Here is a 27736-nt window from a genome sequence, read left to right on the forward strand (position 1 = left end):
GCTTTTTCTGAGAGTGGGGTGTGCCTAGTATCGATTTCTTTTTTTCGAGTCAGTTTAGCATTCTTTATATCACAAATGAGATGGATTTCTTTATGCCTCCTAGCGAACGCGGTAAATTATATTCTACGAAACACTGGGCTGGGTAACACGTCATCCGTCGTTTTCATGCAGACAGGTTGTGGCACTAGCTGTAATTTCTTTCTTTTTCTGAATTTCCAAAGTGTTGTGCATCTTCAAAAGGTAAAGTGCTTCCATGATGCCTTGGGTAGATATCGAAGAAAACCTGGTATTTTGATGCTATAATTTTTAGCTATTGTGACACCTTATGTAAAATTTTGTATATTCTTGTAAAAAATTACCTACTGCTGCCTTGCACTAAAGACACTAACAAATTCACCTTCTTGAGGCCTTTATATGCTATTTAGATTAGAAACTATTCATTTTAATTGAAACAACAAGTGACACCTGAAAAGCTTAATGTGATAGTATATGACAAGTAAAATTTCCTTGTCAAGAAAGTGCTGCCCAAATTGTATTCCGTTTGCATTATGGCATTTAGAGTTATGTATTTTTAGAGCGGCAGCTATGGTTGTTTCCTAAATTAGGCAGCTGTATAAGTTTTGCCTTGAACCAGTGGGTCATTTGTAAGAATACTGTCTTGAAATCAGGGCAAAGTTACATTTTACTAGATTTAAGACCAGATATGAGAGGAAAGGCAGAATGAAATTGCTTTTGAAGAATGTGTGCATTCAATCATTCTGCCTTTAAAGGGCTATGGACACCAAATTTTTGCTTGCATGTTTCCTTTTTTGAAACAATGCGTTAGACATTATTATACTTGTTATACGCAGAGCACTGCTTGGTATTTGCCTTCAACCAATAAATGATTTATGATTGAATTTCTTCTTGACGTAGTAGTAGTAAGTGGTTTTATTGAAATAATATTAAAAAGGAAGGAAAATATTTTTGCTAGCCCCCGCATCTGCAATTGATACTGAAGCACCTCAGCTGGGGCTGCGGAAATAAAGGATAGCAGGCAGAATGGAGAAATGAAATAAAAGAGGTGATGGGAGAGGATAGGGGGAGAGGTAATATACACAAACTATTTACACAATTAGAAATGTGTACAGGTTGTGCACGTGATTAGTTCATGATGGAGCAATAAAAACATGCGCACAGCACCATGTTGACTACAACTGGAGTAGGGCATCCAGTTGTTAATTGTCTAAGGTAGCACTTGCGGAGCGTTCGGTCACTGCGCGTAACTAGGCAGAGTGACGTTTTGGTTTCAATTTCATCAACCGAACAATGGCTGTGGCATGTAGTTGAACTTCACTTCGCATGAGGCACGGAAAAACTGCATTATAAATGATGACATTTAGTTTTAACTCACTAAACCACATAATACAGCCTGCATCAAGAGCTAGAATTACAACAAATTGCTTATCAGCAGTTATATTGCCATTTTTTTATCCCTCACGTGACCTAAAGTTCAACTACACGTCACACCCATCGTTCAGTTGGTGAAACTAAAAACTCAAACACCTTAAGTAGAAATTCAATTATAAATTATTCAGTTGTCGTAGGCGAATACCACGGGGTGCTCCATGTATACCAATGTCTAAACCATCATTTGAACGGAGAAAACACGCAATCAAAAATTAGGTGCCTTTAGTCCTTGAACTTCGTCGAGGAGCTTGTCCTACCCACTATACTTTGCTTCCTTTACTTTCAGGTGGAGCCTGGTCTCGTTTAACACATGCAGGTTGTATCCTTTGTGCACTGGTTGCCATAATTTGTGTGTTGGTGTGTGCGCATGCCAATGTTCCTACTGCCGCTGCGGTGGCTGAGTGGTTACGGCGCTCGGCTGCTGACCCGAAAGGCGTGGGTTCGATCCCGGCTGCGGCGGAAGAATTTCGATGGAGTCGAAATGCAAGAGGGCTGTGTACTGTGCGATGTCAATGCACGTTAAAGAACCCCAGGTGGTCGAAATTTCCGGAGCCCTTCACTACGGCGTCCCTCATAGCCTGAGTCGCTTTGGGATGTTAAACCCCCATAAACCAAACCAATGTTCCTACCCTTGGGGCAGGGAACAATGAAACCTGCGGCTCAGTCTTCAGCAAGTACAGGATGTGTACTATGCGACGTCAATGCATGTTAAAGAACCCCAGGTGGTCGAAATTTCCGGAGCCCTTCACTATGGCGTCCCTCACAGCCTGAGTTGCTTTGGGATGTTAAACCCCCACAAACCAAACCAATGTTCCTACCCTTGAGGCAGGGAACAATGAAACCTGTGGCTTAGTCTTCAGCAAGTACAGGATGTGTACTGTGTGATGTCAGTGCACGTTAAAGAACCCCAGGTGGTCGAAATTTCCGGAGCCCTTCACTACGGCGTCTCTCATAGCGTGAGTCGCTTTGGGACGTTAAACCCTTATAAACCAAACCAATGCTCCTACCCTTGAGGCAGGGAACAATGAAACCTGCAGCTCAGTCTTCAGCAAGTACAGGATGTGGCGTTGACATCATCACTAGTATTTTCCACACCCAGTTTTCCAAGGTACAATTTCAGGCCACTAAATCTAGTGGTATCACAAATACTTGCAGTGGTGATCACAGACAAATAAAACCCATCACTACATTTATTTTGATCGCTTCAGCTAGTACTGTAAATAAAGAACTAGCTGCCTTAGAATAGCCATGGGTGCCACTCTGACAAGTAAGGGACATAAAAGAGATAGGCACTTTGGGAGGTGTGGAAGAGAAGGAAAGAATTTTTGTTTCGGGCCTGAAGAATGGACTATAAGAGCCTGATTGCTACCTGTTGCTGTCCAGCTAACCACAGAGTTCTGAGAGGAACATAAGCTGAGTAATCTCATGTAAAAAAAAAACCCTTAAAACTGTTATCTTTTGTGGGTGTGTCAAGCTAGCTCACTGTGTGGCACTTCTAGCAGCATTAAAACTAGGCAAATTGGCATTGAGACTTTAGGGATATTTTAGGCTGACTTCCGTTCTTTTTTAGCTTCTGCAATCATTTTCAACGTAAATGTCCTTTCCCTTGTGCAAATAATAGTCATAGGAAAAGTCAAGTATTTGGAATTGTGCAGTAGTGTGTGTGGTACTGTGCATATTGTGGAGACTGATGGGTGCAAGATGCACAGAAGCATTCATATGCTTCATGTTAAGGAGTGTAAACAAGATGACAATGAAGGATTGAAGTCAACGTGATAGGATGACGTCCTTCACCGTTGTTATGTTCGCATTCTTTAATGTGAATGCGTACCAACTGGCCCTGCTTCTCACTTTAGTACGTTTTTTATTGCATGAGAATGTTCCTTGTGGCACGCTTGTTTATATCTTGGTAGTGCTGTACATTCTTATCTGATTCGCTCTCTGTACTATAGAAGGATGCAAAATACCCTCGCATTTGGCAGTCACTCTTTATAACAAGCATTCAGATAAGAAAAAGCACTCTTGTGTCATCGTTCAAGTTTTTATCAATGTTCACAAAAATTCAGGATATGAAGAGACACTATTCTAAATCCACATAGACTTCATTGCTTGCAATAGCAACGCTCTGATATAAGTGGCCACAAAACATTTAGTGTTTGATTTTGGAAGAGGGGGGGGGGGGGGGGGCTGCGGTGTAAATGATTTATTTTGTCTGGGTCACACTCTGGTGCCTTCTTGAACACCATCATCCTAAGCGCTCGTGTATGTCGTCTGGACTAAGGGTGTAACTTCTAGTTACACGGGCAGCTTAAACTGCTAGTCAACTGAATAGTAGTGCAGCCCTAACTACTGTTGTACTGAACAGTGGCATAGTGTGGTTAAATGGTACACTCAGTCAGCAAACTCCCTCTTCAACCTTTCGATCGTAGGACCACAGGACATACTGTCCATCTGTACATTTTGTGCTTAGAAACATGCTTGTGTTCGTTTTATATATTATTTTGCTTAATTGCAATTCACATTTTTTTTTGTACTTTGCCTATGCCATATCTGTACACCATACTTGGCCAGCACAAATCAGTATTTTTCTTCAGTGCTTAGGTGGTTTTTTCTTCATTTCACATGACGTGTTTACACATTTGGGTGGATCTGTTTACTAAGACGTTTATATTTTAGATGTATGTATATATAACCAAGGAAACGAATTTTGCGTGTGATTTGAGAATGTGAGACACATGATGTGGACATCTGGTCCTGTATGGTGGAACTGTGAACTGCCATTTCTATGTTCACTCATTCAACCTGGGCCATCGATTCCAGGTAAACTTGCCTACTGTTGAAAACTCAAGGGCAGTTCAGTCTCCTGTGTAGGAGCTCCAAATTCCCTTTAAGGAGGTACGCAGGGATCAGAGGTGAAATTTTTTATTTTTTGGTGTAGAAATATCACGTGTTTATTCCGAAGTCCAGTGAACGCTTAAACACAAAATTTCACTGAAATGTCTTAACTAGTTTTGAGATTATAAATTTTTACACGCTTTGTTACTATACCAAACTTGCAGAAAGCCTGGAGTAACAACAAAACATGATAGGAGCCTGTAGTGCAGTCACTTTTACCCGAAGCAGTCATTGGTGCAGTGATATTCTTCAAACATTTTTAACATCCCGATTTTTTTTTTTTTCAGCACAGAATGTTAAATCCACATTTCCATAATGCACTTATTTATCATCATTTCTAATTGAAGTGAAAAAAATGAGAAAGTAATTAAAAAAATATAGGAACATTGCTACGTAAAGGATTCTTAAAGGAACACAATGCAACAAACCGCATGAAAATTCATGAAGCCATTGTCGTGCTATGCTTTGTGCAAGCAGGGCAGTCAGGTCAAGAAACATTTTTGAGGGAACTGGCATTTTCAAGAGATTTCAGCCAGTTCTTTGCTATCTATGGTCACAAAAACATTTTTGAAGTCACTTTCGTGCTGTTTGCAGGGACAGTTTTTTGGGGTATAATAAAAAGACCTTATAGATACCAGATGTGACGTTTTCTAAAGTCCAATTTTTTTTCAGAGGTACCCTGCAGTTACGTAGGCATACTTTTTTTTTACATCAACTTGCTTTGTCCTTTCTGCACAGGCATTTCAGTTTCTTCAGTTTAATCTGTTGTCCTTTACTTTTAACTTATTTAAGCAGCTTTTCTTTTGTTCTCTTTTCTCTATTTATTCTTCTTGATGCAGACAGTGGGGAAGACAGTGCTGTGCTCCTTTCTTTCTAGCCTATCTTTTATCATTTTTTTGTACATTCCAGCTGATGCTGTTAAATTATTCATGCAGGTAGCATTACAAAATTAGAACTCTGTTAATTCAAACTTCTATTTTATTTGAAGTGACACCCTTATCATGTGAATTTGGTGTTGATGGGCACATAAATGTAAACTCTGCTGTATTTATTCGTGTATTGAACCAACTCACATAATGAACCTACCCCCCACTTGTCAGATTTACTTTTTTCTTTAAACATTAGCTTTTTTTCACACATTTCTTAGTTTCGCAACATTTGCAGCTCAGACTTTGGCTTTAACTTGGCAGCATGCCAAGATGTTTTACACTGATATCATCTCGGTGTGCTCATCTTTTGGTGAGAGCTCGTACATGCGGGGTGGCACACTCAGCGAACTTGGCAGAGCACCAAGACGCTGTGCGCCTTTGACAGGAGCGCCGGTGGCGGTGGCTTGCTTGGTGCGCTGCTGCGTGGCCTGTGTATGCTTAGAAAGCCAGAGAGGGCTTAAATCAGAACGCTATAAAACATCCCCTACACTGAAATGCTATGGAGGAAGTAGGACCGTTGGACCCCCAAGCAGGCGTGCTAGAGATTGGTAGTCAAGATGCCTAATCGCTGTCACATCGCAGCTAACAGTTCGCTTTACACATTCGTGACCATCCTACGAGTTCTTTTAACCTTGAGTAAAACATGCAATCCGATCTTCAGGGCCAGTGTTTAGTATGTTCGCCTTATCTCGCTGGATTGGCCGGTGCCATCGACTATCAAAAAATCATCGGATCACGCCTTGATACAGCAAACACCTTCTGAAGCGAACAATGCTAAACACCAAAAACTCGAACGTGGCTGACTGCGTATTTTTGTTGATGATGGATAGACGGACAGACAGGTGGACAGCGGACGCACGGTATGAAATTACGGCTCTCAAGAAAAAAAATCTGCCAAAACTTCCTTTTTTCCCCGCATAAAGAACCCTCCCCTCATACTTATGTCAACTTTTCTGGAAAAAAAGTGGGGTAATCCTCTTTTTTAATATCTACTAGCTTGTTGTCAGACAACTCCTGCAGTGATGGGAATTCCTCCAGCTTGCTTCACTGAGCACCTTCCTTGATACTGTGTTGTTGTCTGGACTTAACTCAAAAACTGTGATTGTAGTGGTTTGTGCGATAGGCAACAACTGACCGTGAGACGTCCTACGGCGTCGACCAATACACATCCAGTGGGTATACTTGTGTTTTTTTTTTTACTGTTTAAACTACCCAGTCAATGCTGTCAAGAACAGCACCAACAACAGTGAAGGAAAATTTTGTGGGTCCAAGTGATATGTACCCCAAAGCAAAACGGGACTTTAGTGATTTCAGCTGGTATGGCTTGGCTTCATTTGTGTGTAGGTATACGAACATCAACACATTGAACTTCGTGATGCTGAAAAAGACTGCATAGTCTGTGCAAATTGCACAGAGAATGAGCTTGTGTATAGCAATCAAGCTTAGTTGGAAACTTCTATTTGCTATGCTTTTCTCCTGTTTCGACAGTATTGTGTCTCTAGTGTGATTGACTGCTGGCTGGGCGCTGCTTCATAGATTAAACGTGACACTTGCAACGTGACACTCAATAATCTCTCAGCTCTTTACACTCTACTTACCATATTGTATACAGCCCTCAGTCTAGTGAGAGGGCATAGTTTTGAAACATTTTAGGATTCAATCATTTCTGTTTCTGAGATACAGTCATCCAAAAAGGGGGACTATTATAATCAATGTTTAAATTAGTGCTAATTCCTCACATTGTAAGCTTGTGAATGCTGCTCAAATGACGTGTTGTTTTGTCGTTCCCCAGGCCATAATAGCAGTGGCAATCCATTCACACCTGACGCTTCAACATTTCAAGGCTGCAGCACCTCTAGAAAAGTGCGGAGCAAGCTGAGCTGACTACGTCGTCAAGCCACTGCTTGAAGGGCGTTGGTGTGGGAACAGAACAGGCACTGTGCAGTCTGTGCTATCTTGAACTGTCGACGAACATTGTCTTCAGTACTTGGGTGCTTGTGATTTGGCTTGTGCTACCTATTGAGGGCAGTGGAATGTGCCATCATGTCTTGCTTTTGATGTTAACATTCCTCTGTTATGAAACCAGGTGCGCTACTATCGTGTGACGTGTGCGCCTGTGAAGAAGTGGGTAGACGTAGTCAGCTTTACTGCCGATTATCAGCTTCAGTTTGCAGAATGCATTTTAGTAATCTTTCCCTGTTTAGCTCAAAAGCATCTATGACTGAAATCAGATGAAACAAGTGGATTCCAAGCTTTATCTTGCTAAAATATCCTCAATATTCCATCTTTATTCGTATTAGACAAAGGTAATGTACTGATGTATATAAATTGGTAAATAAAGTCTGTTACTCAGAAACACATGTGCAACACACTGAAAACAGTATGGATTTCGCAATTTGTATTGTGAAGACCGGAACAACCAAAAAAGAGTTGTTTAGTTCTCTCAAGCAGTTGGAGGGTTGAACAAATTGAAGGGACCATGTCAAGTTACAATTCGACGTTTTGGAGCCTATACAGGTTCCTTGTTCACTGAGGTAGCCATGGTTCGGCTGTCCTTTAAGTATGTAGTACGTTATGTAATAAGTGCAAGTACAACGCCGGCAGATTTTCATTTGTCCTATTCATAATGTTAGTAGTTGCCTGAATGATCAATGGTTCTAGTAGTAGCCTTGATGACCCATTTTTCTCTATAGCTATGATTGTGGCATTGTACCACTTGATGTTATGATAATGTCTTTCAGGGTGTTCAGCAACAGCATTCGATGCTTGATTGCCATTCGCCACGTCAAGTTTGTGCTTTTTCAGGCGTTTTGGAAACTTGCCGGTTTCAGTGATGTAAACGTCGTTGCAGTCAGTGCATGGAATTCTGTGTATCACTCCTAGATATATGTCGTCGGGCAACCAATCCTTCACATTTAACAACTTTTTTTCGAAGCTTTCTTGAAGGGATATGTGACACGTACATGCCATGTGCTCAGTCAACAGGGAACCCACACGGATTCGGAAACATCGAATTGTAACCTTGACATGGTCAGTGACCTTCAACTTGTTCAGTATTATGCCTGACCCATCACATAAGTCGAACCCTAGACAAAGTTGGAGGATTGAAAAAGAAAAGCTTCCGTTATCTTGACAGGCTGCTGAGCCCTGGAAGAGCTTCAGCACTCCAACCAAATACTGAATACAAAGCAGCGGATATGCAACAGAAGCAAGTTTTGTAGCAGATTGAAGTACTTAATTACAGTGACTAATGCTAGGCAAGGTCGGGATTGTCGCATTGTGAAGCGTTCACGCCTGCTTGTAATGTTTTGCTATGCATTCACATCATTTAAGTGTCTGAAGTTTCCTTTAAGGCTTTTGTGGACGACATTTTTAAATTGGGCTGCATAACCGAATAGTGCCTTCATCCTTCTCCTTCCGCATACTGTGCTTTTGAGCACTTGGTGGCCTAAAGTCGTGCTTTCGAGGGTTGGAATATGAACACCCACGGTGCTTTAGTGGATAAGCTTTTGCCCCTAGAGGCTTTTTCAGACCCTTTGGGTTGTCAGCTCAGTCAAGTCATACTGAGACCAAATGGAATGGAGTCACTGCACGGACTTGCTGGTGCACAACAATGTACCAGAGGTATGGCGTCAGCTTGAAAACCACGCAGAACACCGGACTATATTTGTGTGTCATTCGACACGCTGCTGTAATGTGTTCCATGATTTTCAAGCTTATGCTTCGTACAGTGTGCACCAGAAGGCTCAGTTTCGTTCCATTCAACAAAGCAAAAGTACTTCTCTTTAAAGGAACACTGAAGACAACTTTACCTAAATTTTGCTCTCAGTAAAAATTGATTCTTAGGACCTTTTTGGCTAAGTTGATGCTTGTCCAGCCCAGCAGCAAGATGCGCATTTATTGGCAAGAAAATTTTATTTAAAAATTAAAAACCTTTCCTCCGATCAATTCAAACAAATGATGTTCCTGCCGAACGGGACGGGTTGCCGTCATTTTGAAGTGAACAGCAGTGTAGCATGGCCTCTGTGATCCATGCCGAAAAGTCACAGTTGAGGCACGCATTTTGCTTGCGAAATCATCTAACTAGTAATGTCTTTTTCTGCTACAAAGCGGTCTCCTCACTAAGCTCATTGGTTTCTTTGCCATGGGACAAGTCCAGTGACATATGCTTTATGCTTTCTTTTGTGTGTGTTTTATGTTGAGGTGTGACTAGTTACAACCCGGCATTTTTTTTTATAGTTCTAATCATTGGACGTAAACTAGCTTGAACAGCCTTTGCATAATGGTAGGAATTCTGAAAAACAGATGGCACTTGCTCATTACCTCAGCAATGTCTCATTTGTGTTGCTGCTTTACTTGAAGTGCAAAACTATGGTTCACTTGTAATTAATCTGCCACCTATGCCACAGTTCGTTGCACAGCATCTGTGTACAGCTTGCTTGTGCTAGGCGCCGGTTTTCCAGTTACTTGTTTGCAGACTTCAATATCTGTATATGTTATGCAGAGCTCGTCTTGTTGTGCACCAATTGCTTGGAGGAAAGTTTTTATATGAACACATTGTCTGGAAATGTCTGATGCTCTTCTTTCTTGTGTTGACTGCGACTTTTCAGTTTGTTATTTGGTGTTATTTTCTATTTAGTTCTTCACTCTTTCTTTAGGTGTGATTATGATGCTCTAATTTCCATCAAATCTTTTGTGTCTGGAGTTCTTTTCCTTTTATGCCATGGCCTTTTTCGTCACTTCTGTTTACCATCAGTGCAGTTGTAGCTTTCTTTAATCAAGTGTGTCAAAATTGTTTTGGGTGTGTGTGTATTGAATGTACCATTTAGTTTCCACTAGTAATGAAGTCACATTCCTTTGGAATATAAGATAGCACATCATGCATTTTTAGCCAATGCGTCTGTCTTTACATAGATGGAGTAGACGCAGCACTTGTAACATTGTAAAGTTCCTTAGTTTTCTATATACTTCAGTTTAATATCAGCAAGTGTTAAGCAAAATAACTGTGTGGCCAACAGCTTCAAACAGCTTAAAGCATTGGACATATTTCTGCAGATTGACAAACAAAATGACCCATATCTGATGGTTAGAAGAAAACAAAACTAATCCAGTCTTTCTGCTTTGTTCCTTTCACCCCATCATTGATTCGACAGACCTGCATGGTTTATATGGGGTAGCAGATTTTGGCAGCTAGCACAACAAGGGGGTTTAGGCAGGCTAATTCAGTGCAGATACGTGTATATATGAGCTCTCCTCTGACTGGCATAGCTCAGTAACAAGTAAAATTTAATGTACAGAGAAAACAACTCCCCATAACTTCATGATTGTAGTTTGGCAGTCCTGCCTGCAATTCTGCATCAGTATAGAGGGGCCTCCAAACATTACCACTGGCACATTTGAGCAAGCTTGTATACTGTGGACTACAGTGCATTCACTAAGGTAAAAAACACAGTTGTAATTCCAAAGTCCAGTGGCAAGATCGGTAGGCACTGGTGGAAATTCATTGTAAGCGTCCTGTCTTGCCAGTTGTGGTGCTTTAGCTATGCCAAATGACCGTGTTTATCACTCGCACCGCGAGCACCAAACCTTGTCCTCTGCTATTCTTGGTTCCAGGTCTGCATCGAGGTGGCCGCTTCTCTGCCAGCGCCAGCGCAGCGGCCGCGGCCAATGTGCGCCGCTTCCACTGCAGCTTCTGCTCTTACTCAACCATCTACAAGCAGACACTTCAGCGCCATCACCGCACACACACGGGCGAGCGGCCCTTTGAGTGCGAGTTTTGTCTCAAGACGTTTGCGCAAAAGTGCAACATGAAAGCGCACCAGCGGCTGCACGTGGGCGCCTGCCCGTACCGCTGCCAGTTCTGCCACCTGGGCTTCAGCCGACGTGAGCTGCTCACTGAGCACCTGCAGCATGAGCATGCGCTCCAACTGGCCTTCAAGTGTGGCTACTGCTCGGGAGGCTTCCTGACGCGTCATGAGCTCTGGCGCCACCTGCGCACATGCACCCCGTGGGCGGCAGACGCGGTGGCTGCCTCGGCCGTTTCGACGGTGGTCACCTCCATACCAGCAGCACTACCTACATCTGCCGCTGCCGCATCGTCTCCGACAACCACGTGAAGTGCCTGAACGCAACTTGTGAGCTGTGGCATGTTCTTTCACCTTTGTCAGTCCTTTTGTTGTAATCACTGTAGGGTGTTTATTTGGCTCGCCTCCACAGACTGCACCCGTTTGCTCATGTGAGCAATAATGAATGTCATCAGGCCAATTTAGCATAGCATGTTGTGCAGTCCTCTCCTTCGTGGAGCAGGATGTCTATACATAGGTGCCGTGGTAGATTGCTAAACTTGCTAATCCATAACACCCTGCGGTGTGTGCATCACTGGTACAGTCTTTTTGGAAAAGCTAGTTTACTGGAATAGCTGGCTTTCTGGAAAAGCTAGTGCATGGTGTGTCATTATTTACACCATCATAACATTCGTGCCTATATTTAAACTGAGTGGCATCATGCAACTGTGCCACTAAGATGCATTGCTGAACATGGCACTGTATGTTGTCAGGAACTGAGTAAAGGAAACAGCCCTTTTTATGTTCGGTTCATTGCAGCAATGCTCACTTTCTTTACCCTGACCAAGCAGTAGACAGTGAGCAGTGCATCTGTACTGGTTGTGTTTTTGTGAGCCTTTCAGCAACGTAATGGATGAGTGAATGATTTCTATGCTGATAGACTGCAAATACACTCCTAGGGTATTTTTGTGGCCTAGCTGTTTAGCTTTCCTCATGTTTAACATGCATACTTCGCATTATTCTCATAATAAGGCTGCATGCTAGTTTCGTACTAAAGGCGTGAATTGTTTCATCGTCAGCTATTAATTCCTTTCACTCGGTCACAACTGTTGTTCTCTCATATCCTCACTCTATTTCATTACAGTAGTTGGTTTATTTTTGTGCAGTTATTCTTACGTGTGACACGTGTATCACCTGAACTGCGCAAAGTACACTGGTGATCTTGTGAAGTGTTAGAGGTCATCCTCGCGATTTCGGTCTTATAGTTGGATACAACTCAAGAACGAAGCGGCTTTTCCCTGTCAAAGGCCCCCCATTCCAGCCAGTGGTTTCGGCCAATTCTCATGACCCAGCTATAGTGTGACAACGCAGGGAGGGAACTGTACCCTTTGATCTGTCACACTACTGTAGGGGCATGAGTATCGGCAGATGCCATTTACTGGAAGGGGGTCCTTTGATGGGGACAAGCTGCTTCATTCTTGAGTTGTATCCAACTGTAGTAAGATCTTTTTGTACTGTCCGGAGAAAAAGTGATTTATAATGCTATGAGCCGTTGCATGGCTTGATGTTTTTGGGATGATCTGTGGATCGTTTTCGCAAAGCAGGAGCACTACGGGTCGAAACAAGCAAACTGACATGCATGCCTCTTGATAAACAACAGTCACGTCCTCGCCAGTCTGGGCGGCATGCACTGCCAGGAAGTGGTGGAGCAATGAAGGCTAACTGAAGCTTGAATGGTACACACTGGTTTTGCTCCCAGCATTACATGGTACTTTACCGATAAAAACGGATTTTCGGTCCTTTTTTCTGCAGAAACAAGGAGTTGGGAAGGCTGGATGTATCGACAGTAGACGTGAGTGCAGAAAAATTGTTAGTTATGTCCTTTAAGTGTAGTCAGGCAAACAGAAACCGCTTTGATTGGCCTTTTGCTTTACACTGGCAGTTTGTCTGGACAAAGTTATTTTGTATTATGCACATCTTCCTTGGCTCTAGGAATGGTGAGGGAAACATAAAAATGTTAGGGTAAATGCTCCGAGAATGTTCATTTTGTGGCATTTCACTTCTGACTCACGGTTGATTGTGCACAATTGATGACGAATTTTAGTGGTCAATTTCGAGCAGGGTGCTGGATCCCTGACAGAGCAGCCAAGTCTGCCTCAGAGTGACCCAACCCTGAAAACCTGTGAAACACAAACTTGCTGCAGCAGGGAGCACAACAGAAGCTGTCAGGTGATACCAGTTCCGGAAATTGGGCCTGACATTCTCCTGCCTGTTTCTGTTTTCAACAGCCTTTCGTGATAAACAGCGATGATGACACAGTCAGTCACATCCCGCAGTTAGCTCGTGAGATGCTCAGAATTTCGCCATGCCCTAGCCAATGACAGTCGGGGATAAACGCTAGGAATTACTGCATACCCCGTGTATGTATGCGCATTTCTTCATCTGAACATTTGTGCACTGCGGCATCTATGTAGCAGGCGATTTTCGGCTGTTCTAGAGGGGGTTCAGGAAGCGGAGTTAATCAGAGCGAGAAATACAACTACTCACTTTGACAGCGCGTGACACTGCCTAACACCATAATGTAGACAAACGCCCAGAGCTGTCCAGCAATTCCTCAAACCACGCTAAAAAGAAGCAGATGCAGCCCGACTGTTCTAGAAGTAATGGTACTGCACCCTCAGAGTTCTGGCTAAATCCACCTCTGCTCAGCGGCTCAAGAGAGAATGCTTTGCTGCAGAGACAGTTGGAGCACGCATTCTCAGCCTTTAAGCAAGGAAAACTGCTCCAGATCAACCATTCGAATTCGCCATTAGTGTGCACAGGGCATTGGTGCCTAAATGACTTCAGAGAATATTTTTAAGCAATTATGAAGAGCTAGTATTACTTGCTGACTATCAGCCCATGATTGGACATTTGTAAAAAATTCTCTGCACACACTGTAAAAAAAAAAATTGCCACCCTTAACGATGTGATGTGTTTCCACGCATCACGTGAAGCAGGACTTGATTGCTTCATAGTTGAACAACTACTGACTGCTTTAAAGGCTGCTGGTCATTTTCTAGTGTGTGAATGCTTAGAGGGAAGCTGAACAGCCCCTTTGAAAAGCTGCTGACCACCTATTTCAGTTTGCATTAGAACTATGGCATCTTCAACTCTAATTATTATAAAAATTGAAAATTGGTTCTTGAGGAAAAGAAATGGCGCAGTAATTGTTCCACCAAGCAATTGTTTCACATCTTGGTGGACACTCGTACCCTGCCGGAAGGGAAAGGAGGAAGGCAGGAGTGAAAGAAGAAAGAGAGAAAGAGGTGCCTTAGTGGAGGCTCCGGAATTATTTCCGACCACCTGGGGATCTGTAATGTGCACTGACATCACACAGCATATGGGTGCCTTTTGCATTTCGCCTCCATCAAAACGCATCTTTTATAGCATGTGTACGCCTGTTTGCTGCGGAGTTGTGTTTCTGATGCCTGCATAACATTGATGGTGCCTTGTTTTCGAATGTATTCAAAAAAGAAAAGCTCCTCCAAGCAGGCCAACCTTAGCAAACTCCAGGCACAATAGCAAGTTGCTAGTACTTGTCCCGAAATTGTCAGGAACTAGATGAAATGTTACTGGAATGTCTTACAAAGCTACTGAGGGGATAAAGTTTAACAAAGAAGACACCATGTCGTGCGTTCTACGCTTGCCTATGGCCTGCATGCTTTCTGTGCATTTATATACGCCGTTTGAGTGAGGCTCCATTTGGAGCTATAGGTGCTCAGCAGTTGAGCTCAAATAATTCAGTTATTTCTCAACTTATGGCAGCGCAAATCGCAGTCATAGCTATATGCATGAAATGCACAAATATTCATTAACTTGAAAATTGTAATACCTCAGATCACACTAAAAGTAGGCTTAAGAACAACTACAAAGCTTTTTATGCGTCCGAAAGCACCCGCACACCCTTATGCACCTTTGTGCCCCATGGAACTGCTGCCCTTTGCATTCGTACACATTTAAACGGTGCACGGGTTCATTATTGGTGCATGCCATCCCTGGCCTGAGTTCAGCCGACGGGCTGCTTGCTGAAGTCGAGCCAAACTTGCAGGCACACCTAGCTGTGATCAATACTCGTGAAAATAATTTGCATCTTCTGTAACCTAGATGTGAATAAAGAAATGGAAGCTAGCATTACAGCTAGTTCAGCTGAAGTTGCTCTACCTGGTGCCTACATTTTTACACGTTAGGTATGAATGATACTACGTCCTACCTCTGCAGCCATGCCTAACAAGTGTAAGCGGCGCACAAATCAAGCCACAGAATTGCTACAAACCAGTACATGCAGGGGAGCACTCACATGCTGTGAATACACCCACGGAGCAGAGAACTTTCATGAGCTTATATATTGAGTTATGAACGTGTGATGAAAAATACAAATAGTACAGATGAGCAGACCATGTTGCCAATATCTTGTAGTAAAAAAACTGCATTAGTCCAGTCTTCCATCCTTGTGAGCTGCATGCCTATTTCGCATGCCTGTGTTATGGAAGTCATATTTACATTCAGATGGAGAAGTTCTGCTAGCTGTAGCACGTACGATCAAGACAATATTGGTGTAATGGTCAGCGGCTGTGCCCAGCTGTTGCACACAATTATATGTCTGAAAAGTTTGCCGACTTGGCTGGTAGCTGACAGTGACCCGGTGCTGGGTGGGCCTTGTTTCCTTGCCTGTGCATTGGCAGTTGGCCTGCCATAGCCGGATCCTGGCCCACATTCAGTTGGCCAAGCACACTGGCTGCCGACTCAAGATCAGCAGCTTACGAATCGTCGGCCACTGGCCTATCTCCCTTGAGTAGTGTGGGGGTCTGTTTTGTCATTAAGTTAGCATTAGCAGTGGAACATTCGTGAGTGGTGACATCCAGCACCTGCATCACGATGCAAATTGTTCAAAGTTTTTGCTCCATTTAATATGCACTTATGAATTGTATGCTCTGATGGTGTATGCTTTCTGCTGGTTTGAAGGAAAAATGGCTCAGTTCCCTGTTACAAGGCTGTCGTGCTTGCATCTCGCATCATCTCTGCTTGTTTCCTTCTTTTAGGACTTTTTTTCTCTTACTAAAGGTCAGCATATAAACATGAGTTCATTTCCCAGCGCAGTTCACACAGTATGGCAAGACGCTGGTGACACTGACCATGGAATTGGGCAATAAATAACACTAGTGCCATCTCAGCTAAACGTGCAGAGCGAGCATGGGAGAAGAAAAATAGAAGGGCTTGTGTATGTTATTGGCGCAAACTGTTGAGTGGAGAAACTGCTGATACTGCTGCTTGCTGCAGTAACTGCCGCATTCAAAACATGAGGTGCACCACCAGTTTTGCCGCACACCATAGAGACTGGTGGTCTCACTCAAGGCCACTGAGGTGGCTCCGGGTTTCAGCTGCCGAGCCCATGGTCACGGGATCAAACCTTTGCTGAAAGTGCTGCATTTTGATGGAGGCCATATGCAAAAGACAACAATTCACTGTGCTATCTCAGTGCACATTAAAGAACCTCAATTGGTCAAAATTAATCTGGAGTCCTCCACTATGTTGTCTCTTGCAAGTCCACATACTAACATGCCACACCGCAGATCCACTGCTCAACCTCAAACTAATATTTGTCTTGAATAACTCATGACTTTATCCTGAGCGGGGGAAGCTTCTAAACTGGAATTTTATTCTCTGTGCATCAAAGCTTTGTGATTATGTTTAAAATGGCTAAGCCAGGAAGAAGCTGCAGTGGGTTTGGTAAAGTTAAAGGATTTTTACATACTAAACTGGTGGTGTTCGTAATGAGGCACGCTATAGTGGAAGGCTCCTGATTATTGAGGTAATCTCGTCTTCTTTAACGTGCCGAGAATCTCTGTGCCATTCGCTCCAAAAAGCAGTTGTACTCGAACGGAAATGTTATGCTCCTCAAATGGCACTCTGTGCGTCAGTTAGTACTCTATCCTGAGCGTCCTCTTGGTTGTTTAAAAACAAAGAGTGGCCCTTTTTTTCTGTTAATTTACAGTTGTGAGTGCCGCAAACATCTGTAGGTGCCACCAAAACCATGCGGGACATCTTAGTTCTGTGTCTTGGTTTCACTGTGCTGTGTAACCTCACTTTGTTTTACCAGTAACTTTAGTACGACACAACTAATGAAAGCGGCAGTTGGCAACAGTAGCAGAGGGCCCCAGGGTGCTGCAATTGTTAACCAGTCAGAGTAATAAGCCTAATCGACAGTTTAATTTTCACTCCATTAAACAAATCAAAGGCATCAAAATTCTTGCACTCATGATTTTGTCTTATGATTTTGTTGAGGTAACGAGCAATGCTTCAACTATGAGCTGTTTTCTTGTCGCGGCAGAACAGTGGAGCAGTAATGAATGTGGAGCTTCACTCCAGAGTTAAGGTATATCTGACAGTAGCCAAAAATGATACCATAGATGGCTGAATATTGCCTTTCACCATCCTTAACCTTTAATTCTGAGCTTTATCATGGGATTTCTACCTGTATTCTAGCTGTACACTAAAGTGTTTCTTCTTTTTATTGTGCTAGAGCTCATTGGAACACTTTATATTGCTTGTCACATTGTTCATTTCTTTTTTTAGCTTATAATGAGGCAAGGTGAAAAGGTCTGCTGAGAAGGTCATCAAATTGAACCACAAAAAAAAAAAAAAAACTGGGAGAGTGTCTTATTGCGGTTAACTTTGCTTGAGGTAGTCAGGAAATGCAAGTACTATATGGTTTACGCATGAGAGCTAAGGTGCACAACATGCGAACAGAACATGACAGAGTGATATGCAATTCAAAGTTTTTTCCGAAATGAATCTCGAGTTTGTCGTATGTCGTGGATGCCTCTACTTGCAAGACTGTGTATAGATGTAGAACTGTCATTACGTACAATGTAGTATGACATTATCACATATGCATGTTATGGCCATTAAGAGGCATCGTGTTTGGTCTAGAGTTGAGAATAGATGTGTCTAGGCCCTCGGAATGTATGTATAGAGCCAGGTTGCAGTGCTTAATACACTCGAGAGACGTCACTGTTTGCATATGTGTTTCATGGCATTTCACTTAGTGTGGCATATTTTGCCAGACATACTTTTTTCAAGCCCTTCCCACCTTAAAAAAAGGAACAAAAAGAAATGGTAAGACAATCGTAGCCAACATCTGTGTGAGCTTACCCATATGCCTGCAAAAGGATGGTATTTGACTCAGGTTTTGACACAGTGCGTAAAATGAAATTACAAATGACTGGGCTTCTAATTGGCTACTTCTCTACGAAAGATCTGCTACAAGTATCAGTATCCTCAGTTTAGCTTAACGATGCAAGGTGCATTTTTCTTTCGCTGTGTTATATGTCCCTTTCACATTAGCAGGCCTCATTTCAACACTTTATTCAAGCAAAAGTATAGTGTTAGTGTTTTACAACATATATGTTTTTTGTATTCTTTAGTGCAGAATTTCCTTTGAAAGCTTGAGGGATATGTGCAGGTACTGTGCAGAGCTTTTTCTAACATTTTTTATTTATGGCAAGGATTCATTAGTAACTTGCACCTCACATATGAATGACTCACTCAGAGAAAAGTGTGTTTTTGATTGCACAATTTGGACTTGTGGCTTCTGAAAGGGTGCTTCAACCCTTCAGCCTTTTTCTTTTGTCAAGGCTAGTTTTCAGCATACATTGCCAAGTTTCTTTCATTTTTGCTACAGCTGGATGAGTCACTTTTTTTGAGCATCAAAAATTGTGCAGGAATGTATACAAGGTCAGTTGTTGCATTTTTTTCCTTACCAGTGCATTCACGGGCACACATGACTCACTTCATTTTCAATTTAGTAATGATGCATTTTAAATGTAAGGTGTAGCACTTCATTTTTGAGACTTCTCACATATTTTAGTGCACTTTTGTTTCCTCAACTATGCATGAGCCAGTACCATATCCATATACTGCACTTTTGTTGCATCTGTTTTGTGTGTGTGTGTCTACTTAAACCTATCAGATGTGGGCGTAATGGTTTTTGCTTGCATTCCTCACAAGGGTCACGATATTTTTGTTGTTATTTATGGCTGTAATTGTCGTTGTTAATTACCAATATTTCTGATTGCTGGTACTGATGCCGATTGCATTGCATTTTTGGTAGTTGCCATTTGCAGCCTACACACTTACATGCCGGCAGGAGATTACAAATATAATTTTATTCTCCTATTTGTCAATTTTTTTTGAAAATGGTAGTGTTTTACATATGTTGCTCTATTGCTTGTGAATGCATGAAATCAGTTTCATTCACCTCTACCTTTTGTTGCTGTGTTAGTTGACCTCATGTTACTGTTGAGCTAAGAGAGTTGTTGAGCTGCTTTGAGCAGTCCGATGCAGTGGTACCTATACAGCTGTGTCTTTGCACGATGAATCCTTTTGCATTTATTAATGCTGTGTTCTTACTCATTGATTTATCTTGTGACAGTGTTGTGTTTTTCTGCACGTATGCTGTCAGCCTGTACCAGATAAGGCATCATTGGACGTGGAACTACTGTTTTGTGGTTGTTTGAACTTGTGGTCTCGCAATGTACCAGAGCTGCGAATTTCGACTGAAGCTGATGCAAGGCAGATTGGTTTGCACTGTAGCAGCGTGCAAACATTGCTGATGTCAGTGATTAGAAGCCTGTTAAAGTAGCAAAGTGTGTACTGTTTTGTTTGTGCACCATATTCTGCTGCTATTCTCATTAGTAGAAATGCAATAACCTGCAGTTTTTAGCAGGGCAGCATTTTAAGCTTTCTTAAACTAATTTTACTATATTTCATTCCATTCATTCTGGCTGGCCCAACTCTAAACATTTCTGTGTGGACACATGACGGTTTATGCACTTTGTTGTGTTAACGAAAAGCTATGTTTCTGGCATCCCAGTTATATGTTTTGGGCTAGCTGTTTACTCATGTTTTGTATCTTGGCAAGTGTCATGATAAGTGCAGTCGATTATGTATGTGTCTGGTGTTTCATGTGCATGCGAAGGATTTTGTTCTGTGGTGACTTCATCATCAATTCTCCTTCACGTTGTTGTTCGCTGGCTGTTTTAGGAGAACTATTTTCTGGATAGCTGTATGCACAAAATATTTATTGGCCTCTTGGTGAATTCCATGAGAGGAACTCAACCTCTCAATTTTTTTAGTGTGCATCAAATGCAACATTTGGTTTTACTTACTGTTGCCAGGATTACAAAGCAATCATCATCCTTATTTAACTCATAGATGCTTGTCTGTTGTGACCCTGGCTAGGACCTTGAGTAGGCTAACGGTCCTCTTTATATATTCTTAGCACTGCAGTCAAATAACATGTCTGTAGTATCACTTAACATTGCTTGGGACAGCAGCATAAAGAAGCCATGTTGTAGTGCCTAAGTGAACTTTTGTGTACTCATTCTTTGTGCATTTTGTTGTTTCTTATATTTAAGCACACAGTAATAGGTGACAACTATGTTAGTGGTTATGGTGAACTAGTATAAGTATTTATACGTTGATAAGCATTGTAATGCATATTTTTGGAGCTTAGAGTTTGTAGAAGTTCGCCAAGCAACATACTGTAACATTGCTCTATTTATACCATGCCTAGTGATGTAATATAGCATTTTGATACTGCTTACGTTTCTGTGACTGTCTGATTCCACTAAGTGGGAAATGTGGAACCTTCCCACACAATGTGACCTCATACCTTTTCATTTCGTTAATTCTTTGGAACTGGCTAATTTACTCAGTCTAGTCAGAGGTGAGAAGTCTCTTGTGCACTTACTGGTCAAAGGAGGCCGTACACATTTTAAACCTGTTAAAATCTTGCGTCATGCTCACGTAAACAAAATTTCTTGAGTGGGGCTTTGCTTAAATTTTAAACTAAGATGGCTTTTCTGCACCTAAAAAACTCACTGATGTCATTAAGGGGAGACACGGCAATTAAAACTATTTTCAATATTTATGCATGAAATGTAACCAAATTTGGTGCAGGTATTATGTAATTTGTTATGCTGATTTTACAATGCATTTTATTTTAAGCTATAGCAGTACTGTTGCTGAATAACTGCAGTTAACATCCTCATAAAATCATTCCTGGGGCATTAATAATTAAGGAGAAAGAGAAGAAATTTTTATGTCATCATGTTCACAAAGCCTTGTTCTCATGGAAATAAAAGATAAAACTCCAGAGTGCATATTTACATAAAAACGTTACAAAAGAACTTTCAAAGACTATTGCATGTGCACAAAAAAAAAATCCGAGAGCTTTATCACACTCCTCAATGTCTCAGGATTCGTACCCAAACACACTGAGTTTTTCTACTTTCATTCGTTACGAAATGCTGAAGGGATGCATGATAGCAATCACAGAAAAAGTGAAAGCTGAGAAAATCGACCTCAAAGTTTATTTCCTCATTTGTCTTATTTATTCCCTCATGTGCTTTTCTGTTGGTCAGAGAAATGTGACATTGCAACCAATGGAAACACCTATCTCCTGATCTCCCTTCTTCATGGTGGTACTAACATGGTGGAGCTTTGTTGTCAGAAACCCGCAGAATTCGCGGTACGCGAGGACCGTCACAAGTGCAGTTCAACCACAATTTTTGACAAGCACTCATAAAATTAACTTAATTTTCTAAGTTTGTTCTGCATATTTCGCTACAGTTTTTCGTAATGATACAGATGAAGACCCTAGGGTTATGAAAAAATTAACAGAAACCTCAAAAATTTTGACCAAATTGGTCATTTAACTGTTGTTGCACTGAGTGCAAGGTGTACTTGTGCACATTCATGTTGTAGTCCACACATAGTGCAGTGAATTCATTGTGAGAGAAGTTGGCCATTGACTTGAGCAAGAAGCCTGTGTTCAGTGGGAAAATTGGACACGACTGGTTTTTGAGGAATGATGACGAAGAGTCTTCCTGGCATTTCTGTAATCAGAGTACGAGGTAAATTAATGCTATTTAGCACTGGGACCAAGTTCAAATTCAACTAATCTCACAATTATTCTGGGATCACCACTGCATGCTACTTAGTGGTTCCAACTTGATGCTTTACTGTCTATTTTTATATTTTCACTGGTTTTTATTTCTGCAATAGTACCTACTCTCAAGGCCATCAATTCGAAGAAAAATGTTGTCAAAATTGGTAGGATAACTCTCCTGATAGAGTTCTTTAGTGTATGCTTTTCAGAAATGGGCAATATTACCACCATAGCTGGCAGGAAGCGTTGTGTTGAAACATCTTGCATTCTGTGCTTTATTAGTATGTAGTCTCTTTTTTTTTAACTAAGGTTTACTTTTGTGCACATGTAACTTGCAACAGTGTCAGTGTGGCTGTTCGTCACATCACCCAGTAAACTGTGCTACTTGGCCTTAGTGTCATAAAAGTCAACCCATCATAGTCAGCGCTACCATGCTCTAATGATGAGCTACTGCATTGGCATATTTTCTTTTTCTGAACACACATATCAGGCCAGCATCGTAGTGAAGCAACTCTGCAGAATTCTGCCACCGCGTCTCATTTAGATATTCCACTCTCATTTTTGTACCTGGTAGTAGGCTGAATATACCTGCCACAACGTGGTATGCTGCCTTGGACATTACACTCTGAATGGTCTAATGATCAGCAAATATCATGTGAAAAAGAAATACAGGTTTTAGACGCTATGATGCAGCCTTGAAGGTATTGGTAAGCGCTAGCCAAATACGGAAAGGGACGAACGCACAGGACGAAGCGCTTCTAACAATTATTTTCTGACGAAACATGACTATATGCACATATCAACATCATATCATGCACAGAAGAGGCGCTTGTTAGAAGTGCTTCGTCCTGTGTGTTCATCCCTTTCCGTATTTTGCTAGCGCTCACCAATACCTTCAAGGATGTCTTTCCAACTAGCCCCAGTAGTAGCTCTTTTAACTATAATGCAGAGCTTTAGGTTCAGTGGGGTTGCAGCTGATGTTCATCGCCATGCATCAAAATTCTGTAACGTTTTGTATTCTATCTCATTAGTATTCAGCCTGTGACCTCGTGCAGAGTGGTAGTGCTCTTTGGCTTCCATTTTGAAACTAGGGTTAGGTTGCGCTAGTGGAAAAATGACTACCATGCTGACTGGTCCAGTTCTATAAACATTGCTGATTTCTAACCGTTGCTTATCACGGGTCTGTGCTCCTCTGAGACATCAGTGGTTTATAAAGGGGCACAAGAGGTCTGTACAAGAAACAAGGTTATGCTAGCTTGCTTTCACAGACTGCTGTTCCTTGAAGTAAAAACACAAGGATAGGTTTAACTCTTCTGAACAGACCACTGCTTCTCTAAAATGCTTTTTAATTTTCTGCAACTTGGCGAATTCACATATGCTTAAGCCTTTACTTGCAGCTCTTCCATTGAGTACTTATTAACTGAATTCTGGATGTGACAACACGGTTTGAGTGCTTTGTGAAGGTGCGCATAATACAGATGCAACACACTTTCCATGAAAGTTTCTCTGCACTAGTCATGTCACCTGCCACATTGTTGCACCGTGGTAAGAGGGAAGGGTATGTTTTAGCACCATTGGTGCTGCTCGTATTTTCTATCAGCATAGAAGGGACTCGCTCTTGAGGTGTCTGGGAGATAGCATGGTAGGCTTGGAGTGCTTCGCAGTCATGGCTGTTGCAGCAGTCATTAGCTGTGTGTGATGGTGAACTGCATGTGTCACGTGCATGTACAAGTATGCACTTCACACGTGCACCGCGGGTGATATACCACCTCTGGCAGGAGCCTGATTTGCCTCTCTCAGCGCACTGCGGTAGTGGGCAGCTGGACTGTCGCAGTGCGTCGGCAAACCTTGAGACAAAACAGTGCACGCTAACACTGGTTCCACTCAAGTCACTCGAGTGCACAGGTCAACTGGCAGGTGACATCAGAAGACAGGGTTGTGTAGTGCACGTTTGCCAGAGGGACACTACTACACCGCAGGGCAGGCACTCAGTTAAACTCCTCCCGTACACCCCGTGCAGCGCTTGTCCCGAATGTGGCTGGAGCCTTTCTATGTGTCCCGCCTATGCGCAGGCCCTTCAGCTGCTGCCGATATGCCCCTGGGTGCATCTGTGGGTGTTCCTGGAGCAGTGCCACGTTCACCGCTTGCTGGTATGCAGCGGCGCCTGTTTCGGTGCAGCCGGTGCTCCTTCTCGACAGTGTACAAATGCAGCCTGATCGTGCACCAGCGCACGCACACAGGCGAACGCCCCTTCCAGTGCCGCCTGTGCTCGCGCACCTTCGCGCACAAGTGCAACCTCAAGAGCCATCTCCGGGTGCACACGGGCGAGCGCCCCTACCGGTGTCCGCTGTGCCCGCACAGTTTCACACAGCGCGGGGCCTTCACGGCGCATATCCATGCACACCACGGAGCGGCGCTGCCTTCTGCAATGGTCCAGCAGCAGCAGCCTGCGGTGCCTACTGTGCAGCGCTGTTCGCTCTGCCCGAGCTTGTTCAACCTGCCCGAAGAGCTTAGGGCGCACATGCAGGCATTCCATGCCGCACCCTGAGGTCATTGCTTACTGTTCTTATTGTGAAGGAGTTGCTGCGCAAAGACTTAGAAGGAGAGTAAGGAGATGGGGGAACAAGGGTGCACATGGCAGAGCAGTGTGTGGTTGTTCCTGACCTTTCTGGCCTCCTGGTCACAACAAAGATTGTAGCAGAAACGTGCATTAACCTTTTCAAACACGCTTTATGTTCTACTATAGAGAAAAATCAGAATTTTTGTGTTTATATTTGGAACCCCATAGTTCACAAAAATAGCATGAATGGCTCGAAAACTTTAGGAATACATGCACACTTCCATGCTCATGGAATGGCAGCCCTGTTAATAAAAAAAAATTTATGTCCAGTTAATTATTTTCTATACCACCTGAAGCTGTTTCCACAATGAAGATTCAGCTACACTGTCCCTTAGTAAAGCATTCGAAGTTACAGCACGAGGCAGCACTTCCTAGGTGCACCGTGGAACTTTGTGACACGCATTTTTATTTCTTGTTTTTTTTAAAGAAAGCAATCATTTCTTGTAGGCACAAAGTGGCCCTACCATTCTGTCCAGCAGGGATTTCAAATGTAGGCAACATCACTGACTTTGAAAAAACAGCTCTAAATGCTTCGAAAAAAGTTTGAAGTTGCGTGCTCAAATGTAAACACCGTGCCGCATAGGGCTAAAATTCACATGAAGTGGGCATGGCGCAAAGAAAACTGCAAAAAAAGATGCTGAGAGGTAAATGGGAGGCAGTGAACTATGGCAATGTTGTCAGGTGCAGCTACCCTAATAGAATTTAGACACTGCTAGTTGAAAAAGTTCTTGTGCAGTTACACATTCACACCATTCAGCAAGCCAAACTTGCAGTGCTGATTCTACTATGGTGTAGACTTATAACGTATGCCGCGGGGGCCACGCGGATCTGCACTATAAGCGGTACTGCACTATAACAAAAATATTTGTTTTTTGATAGCAAAATAAACACCAGGTGGGTAGCTTCCTTTTAAAAAACAGTTTATTTATCACTAAATAAAAGGCAGCACACGTCCGCCACATGCTTTGATTAGTTTCAGCATACTGCACGCAGTGCAACCGCAGAGGAGTGCGACAGGCAAGTTCATCACAGAGTGGGATGGGGGGGTAGACAAACGCGTGGTGTTGACAGCGTGATGACTGCCCTTCCTTCATGAAGTGGCAGCGTAATCAGTTAGGTGATTACGGAGGCAACATGCTTAAAGTAGTGCCTTCAAACAGTGAAAACAGAGTCTGTGTGTGAACTGCAAAGCGAAATCGAAGGAGCGCAACCTAAGCAGCGGAGTGTCAGCGATCACAGAAACGATTCATGCTCTCGCATTTCTGTTGGATCAACTATTGATCGCCGCGTGCTTTCTTTTTTTTTTTCACGGAGCAAGTAGCAGCATGCCTCGAAAGCCACCGGTACCACACAGGAAATCGTACTCGCTGGTCCGTGCAGTCACAGCGCGGATTTCAGAAGTGCACTATAACTGGTATTTCGCTTCGCACTACCGCATATTAAGCGGTATGACTTTACATTGATGCCTATGGGAGGCTGACTGGTGGCCGGCAAAAACCGCATTAAACACGGTCCTGCACCTCCATCTGCGACTGCTGAAAGGTGTAAGTTTTTGCTGTCATAATGACTGCATCGCTGACGCTACAAGATGTATGCAATGATGTTGAACAGCAGAGCAGTATCGCAATCTACCAACGAAAAGACTACTATACCATAAGACTATCCACTAAACCAGCCAGTGTGTTATGCACAAGTGCATTAGACTGGAAACACTGCAAAAGTACAGTGCGAGCAATTTGAGGAGTGTTTGTGTAACCAAGCCTGAACACCAAGCTTGCCTCTATGCAAAAGCTTGATGTACGAAGCAGTTTTTGAATTCCAGCAAGCAGGAAGATTTATTTAGAGACATACTGTGAGATGAGCTGACATCCTTCTTTTATATCTTTTCAGCTTCAAAAACAAATAGAAACATGAAATGCATGGAACAGCAGCACACTCTTTTGGGAAGAAAAAAAGTTTTAGAAGGTTTCTAGAGTGCAGTTGCCTCTTTGTGACTTTGCTGAATAACTGAAGCACGTGTGTGATGGCCATCATGGAGTTTTTGTGTACCAAACCATCAGTTCGGACTGGCATGCTGTGCCATGCCTACAGGCTGTTTGTACACATTCTCTCACCAAAGCGTTCACCAATCGGGAACTTTTACTGGAAACTGCACTCTCATCATGCAGACTAGAAATATTCTCTCATTTGATCTTCCAATATAGATTACCCCTGTCCAGTGCATGCCCCAAGACAAGGTGGCAGCACTTTCTTAGTCTCCATGAATGGGCGTGCTGCACACATACATTGTTTTTGTTAGTGAAGGTCCTAGGTGTGCGAGACCCACTGCAGTTTTGGTTTAGTTGGTGCCTTTGCTAGGGGTTGCATCCTGGCAGAATTTGAACTATGCCACACCACTGTCTTGACTGAGAAACAACCATTGCATATGTTCTACCTCCACACTGTGCACTAATATCACACAGCGGATATATTTCTACATACCCGCTCATACTGCCTCGTGATCGGCGCAAGCAGATACAGCATTACATCAGCTTGTAATGCTGGGGTCACAGACCTGGCACACAAACCGCTCCTGCATCAGTTGCGAGTCATGCAGCTGGTGTTGCGCTATGTGCTGGCCTAACATACTTGCATCAGCGGTTAATGTCATTTTAGCATAAAGTCATGATGCAGTTGGGATTCACGGAGTGGACAAAGCTTTTTCATAAGGGTGGAAAGTTGGGCGAATCGGCAACAATGATCCATTATATGTAGCGCGAGCAGGGCGAAGGACAAAGAAAGAGGTGCACAACACAGGCGCCTGTGTTGTGCACCTTCTTTGTCCTTCATCCTGTTCGCGCTGCATATCATGGATCATAGCTTTTTAACCTTTTGGCAGTGTGCCCTGCTGCAGGAATGTGTGTTCATGCATGAATGCATACTTTCAGAGTCGCTCGCTAAAGTATGACTGCTGCTGCAGATGATCAAGGTTCGAGCCACGTTGGCCGAAGGGGCACCACCGATAGCAGGTTGAGAGGTTGTCTGAAACTGGGGCTTCACCCGCGAGGGGCACAGCGGGGTTTACGGA

The 27736-nt window shown here is 42.8% G+C and overlaps 1 protein-coding gene across 1 annotated transcript in view; it reads left to right on the forward strand.

Moving 5' to 3' along the window:
- Positions 1 to 27736, forward strand: part of LOC144108331 (uncharacterized) — a 50165-nt gene that overhangs the window by 4756 nt on the left and 17673 nt on the right. Inside the window, exons 2-5 of the mRNA XM_077641590.1 lie at positions 1736 to 1765; positions 4270 to 4344; positions 7066 to 11387; positions 24122 to 24576. Coding sequence (XP_077497716.1) covers positions 10823 to 11387; positions 24122 to 24576 — 1020 coding nt within the window. The 5' untranslated portion in view covers positions 1736 to 1765; positions 4270 to 4344; positions 7066 to 10822. The remainder of the gene's footprint in view (positions 1 to 1735; positions 1766 to 4269; positions 4345 to 7065; positions 11388 to 24121; positions 24577 to 27736) is intronic.

This window comes from Amblyomma americanum, chromosome 10, assembly GCF_052857255.1.
Source record: "Amblyomma americanum isolate KBUSLIRL-KWMA chromosome 10, ASM5285725v1, whole genome shotgun sequence".
Classification (NCBI taxonomy): domain Eukaryota; kingdom Metazoa; phylum Arthropoda; class Arachnida; order Ixodida; family Ixodidae; genus Amblyomma; species Amblyomma americanum.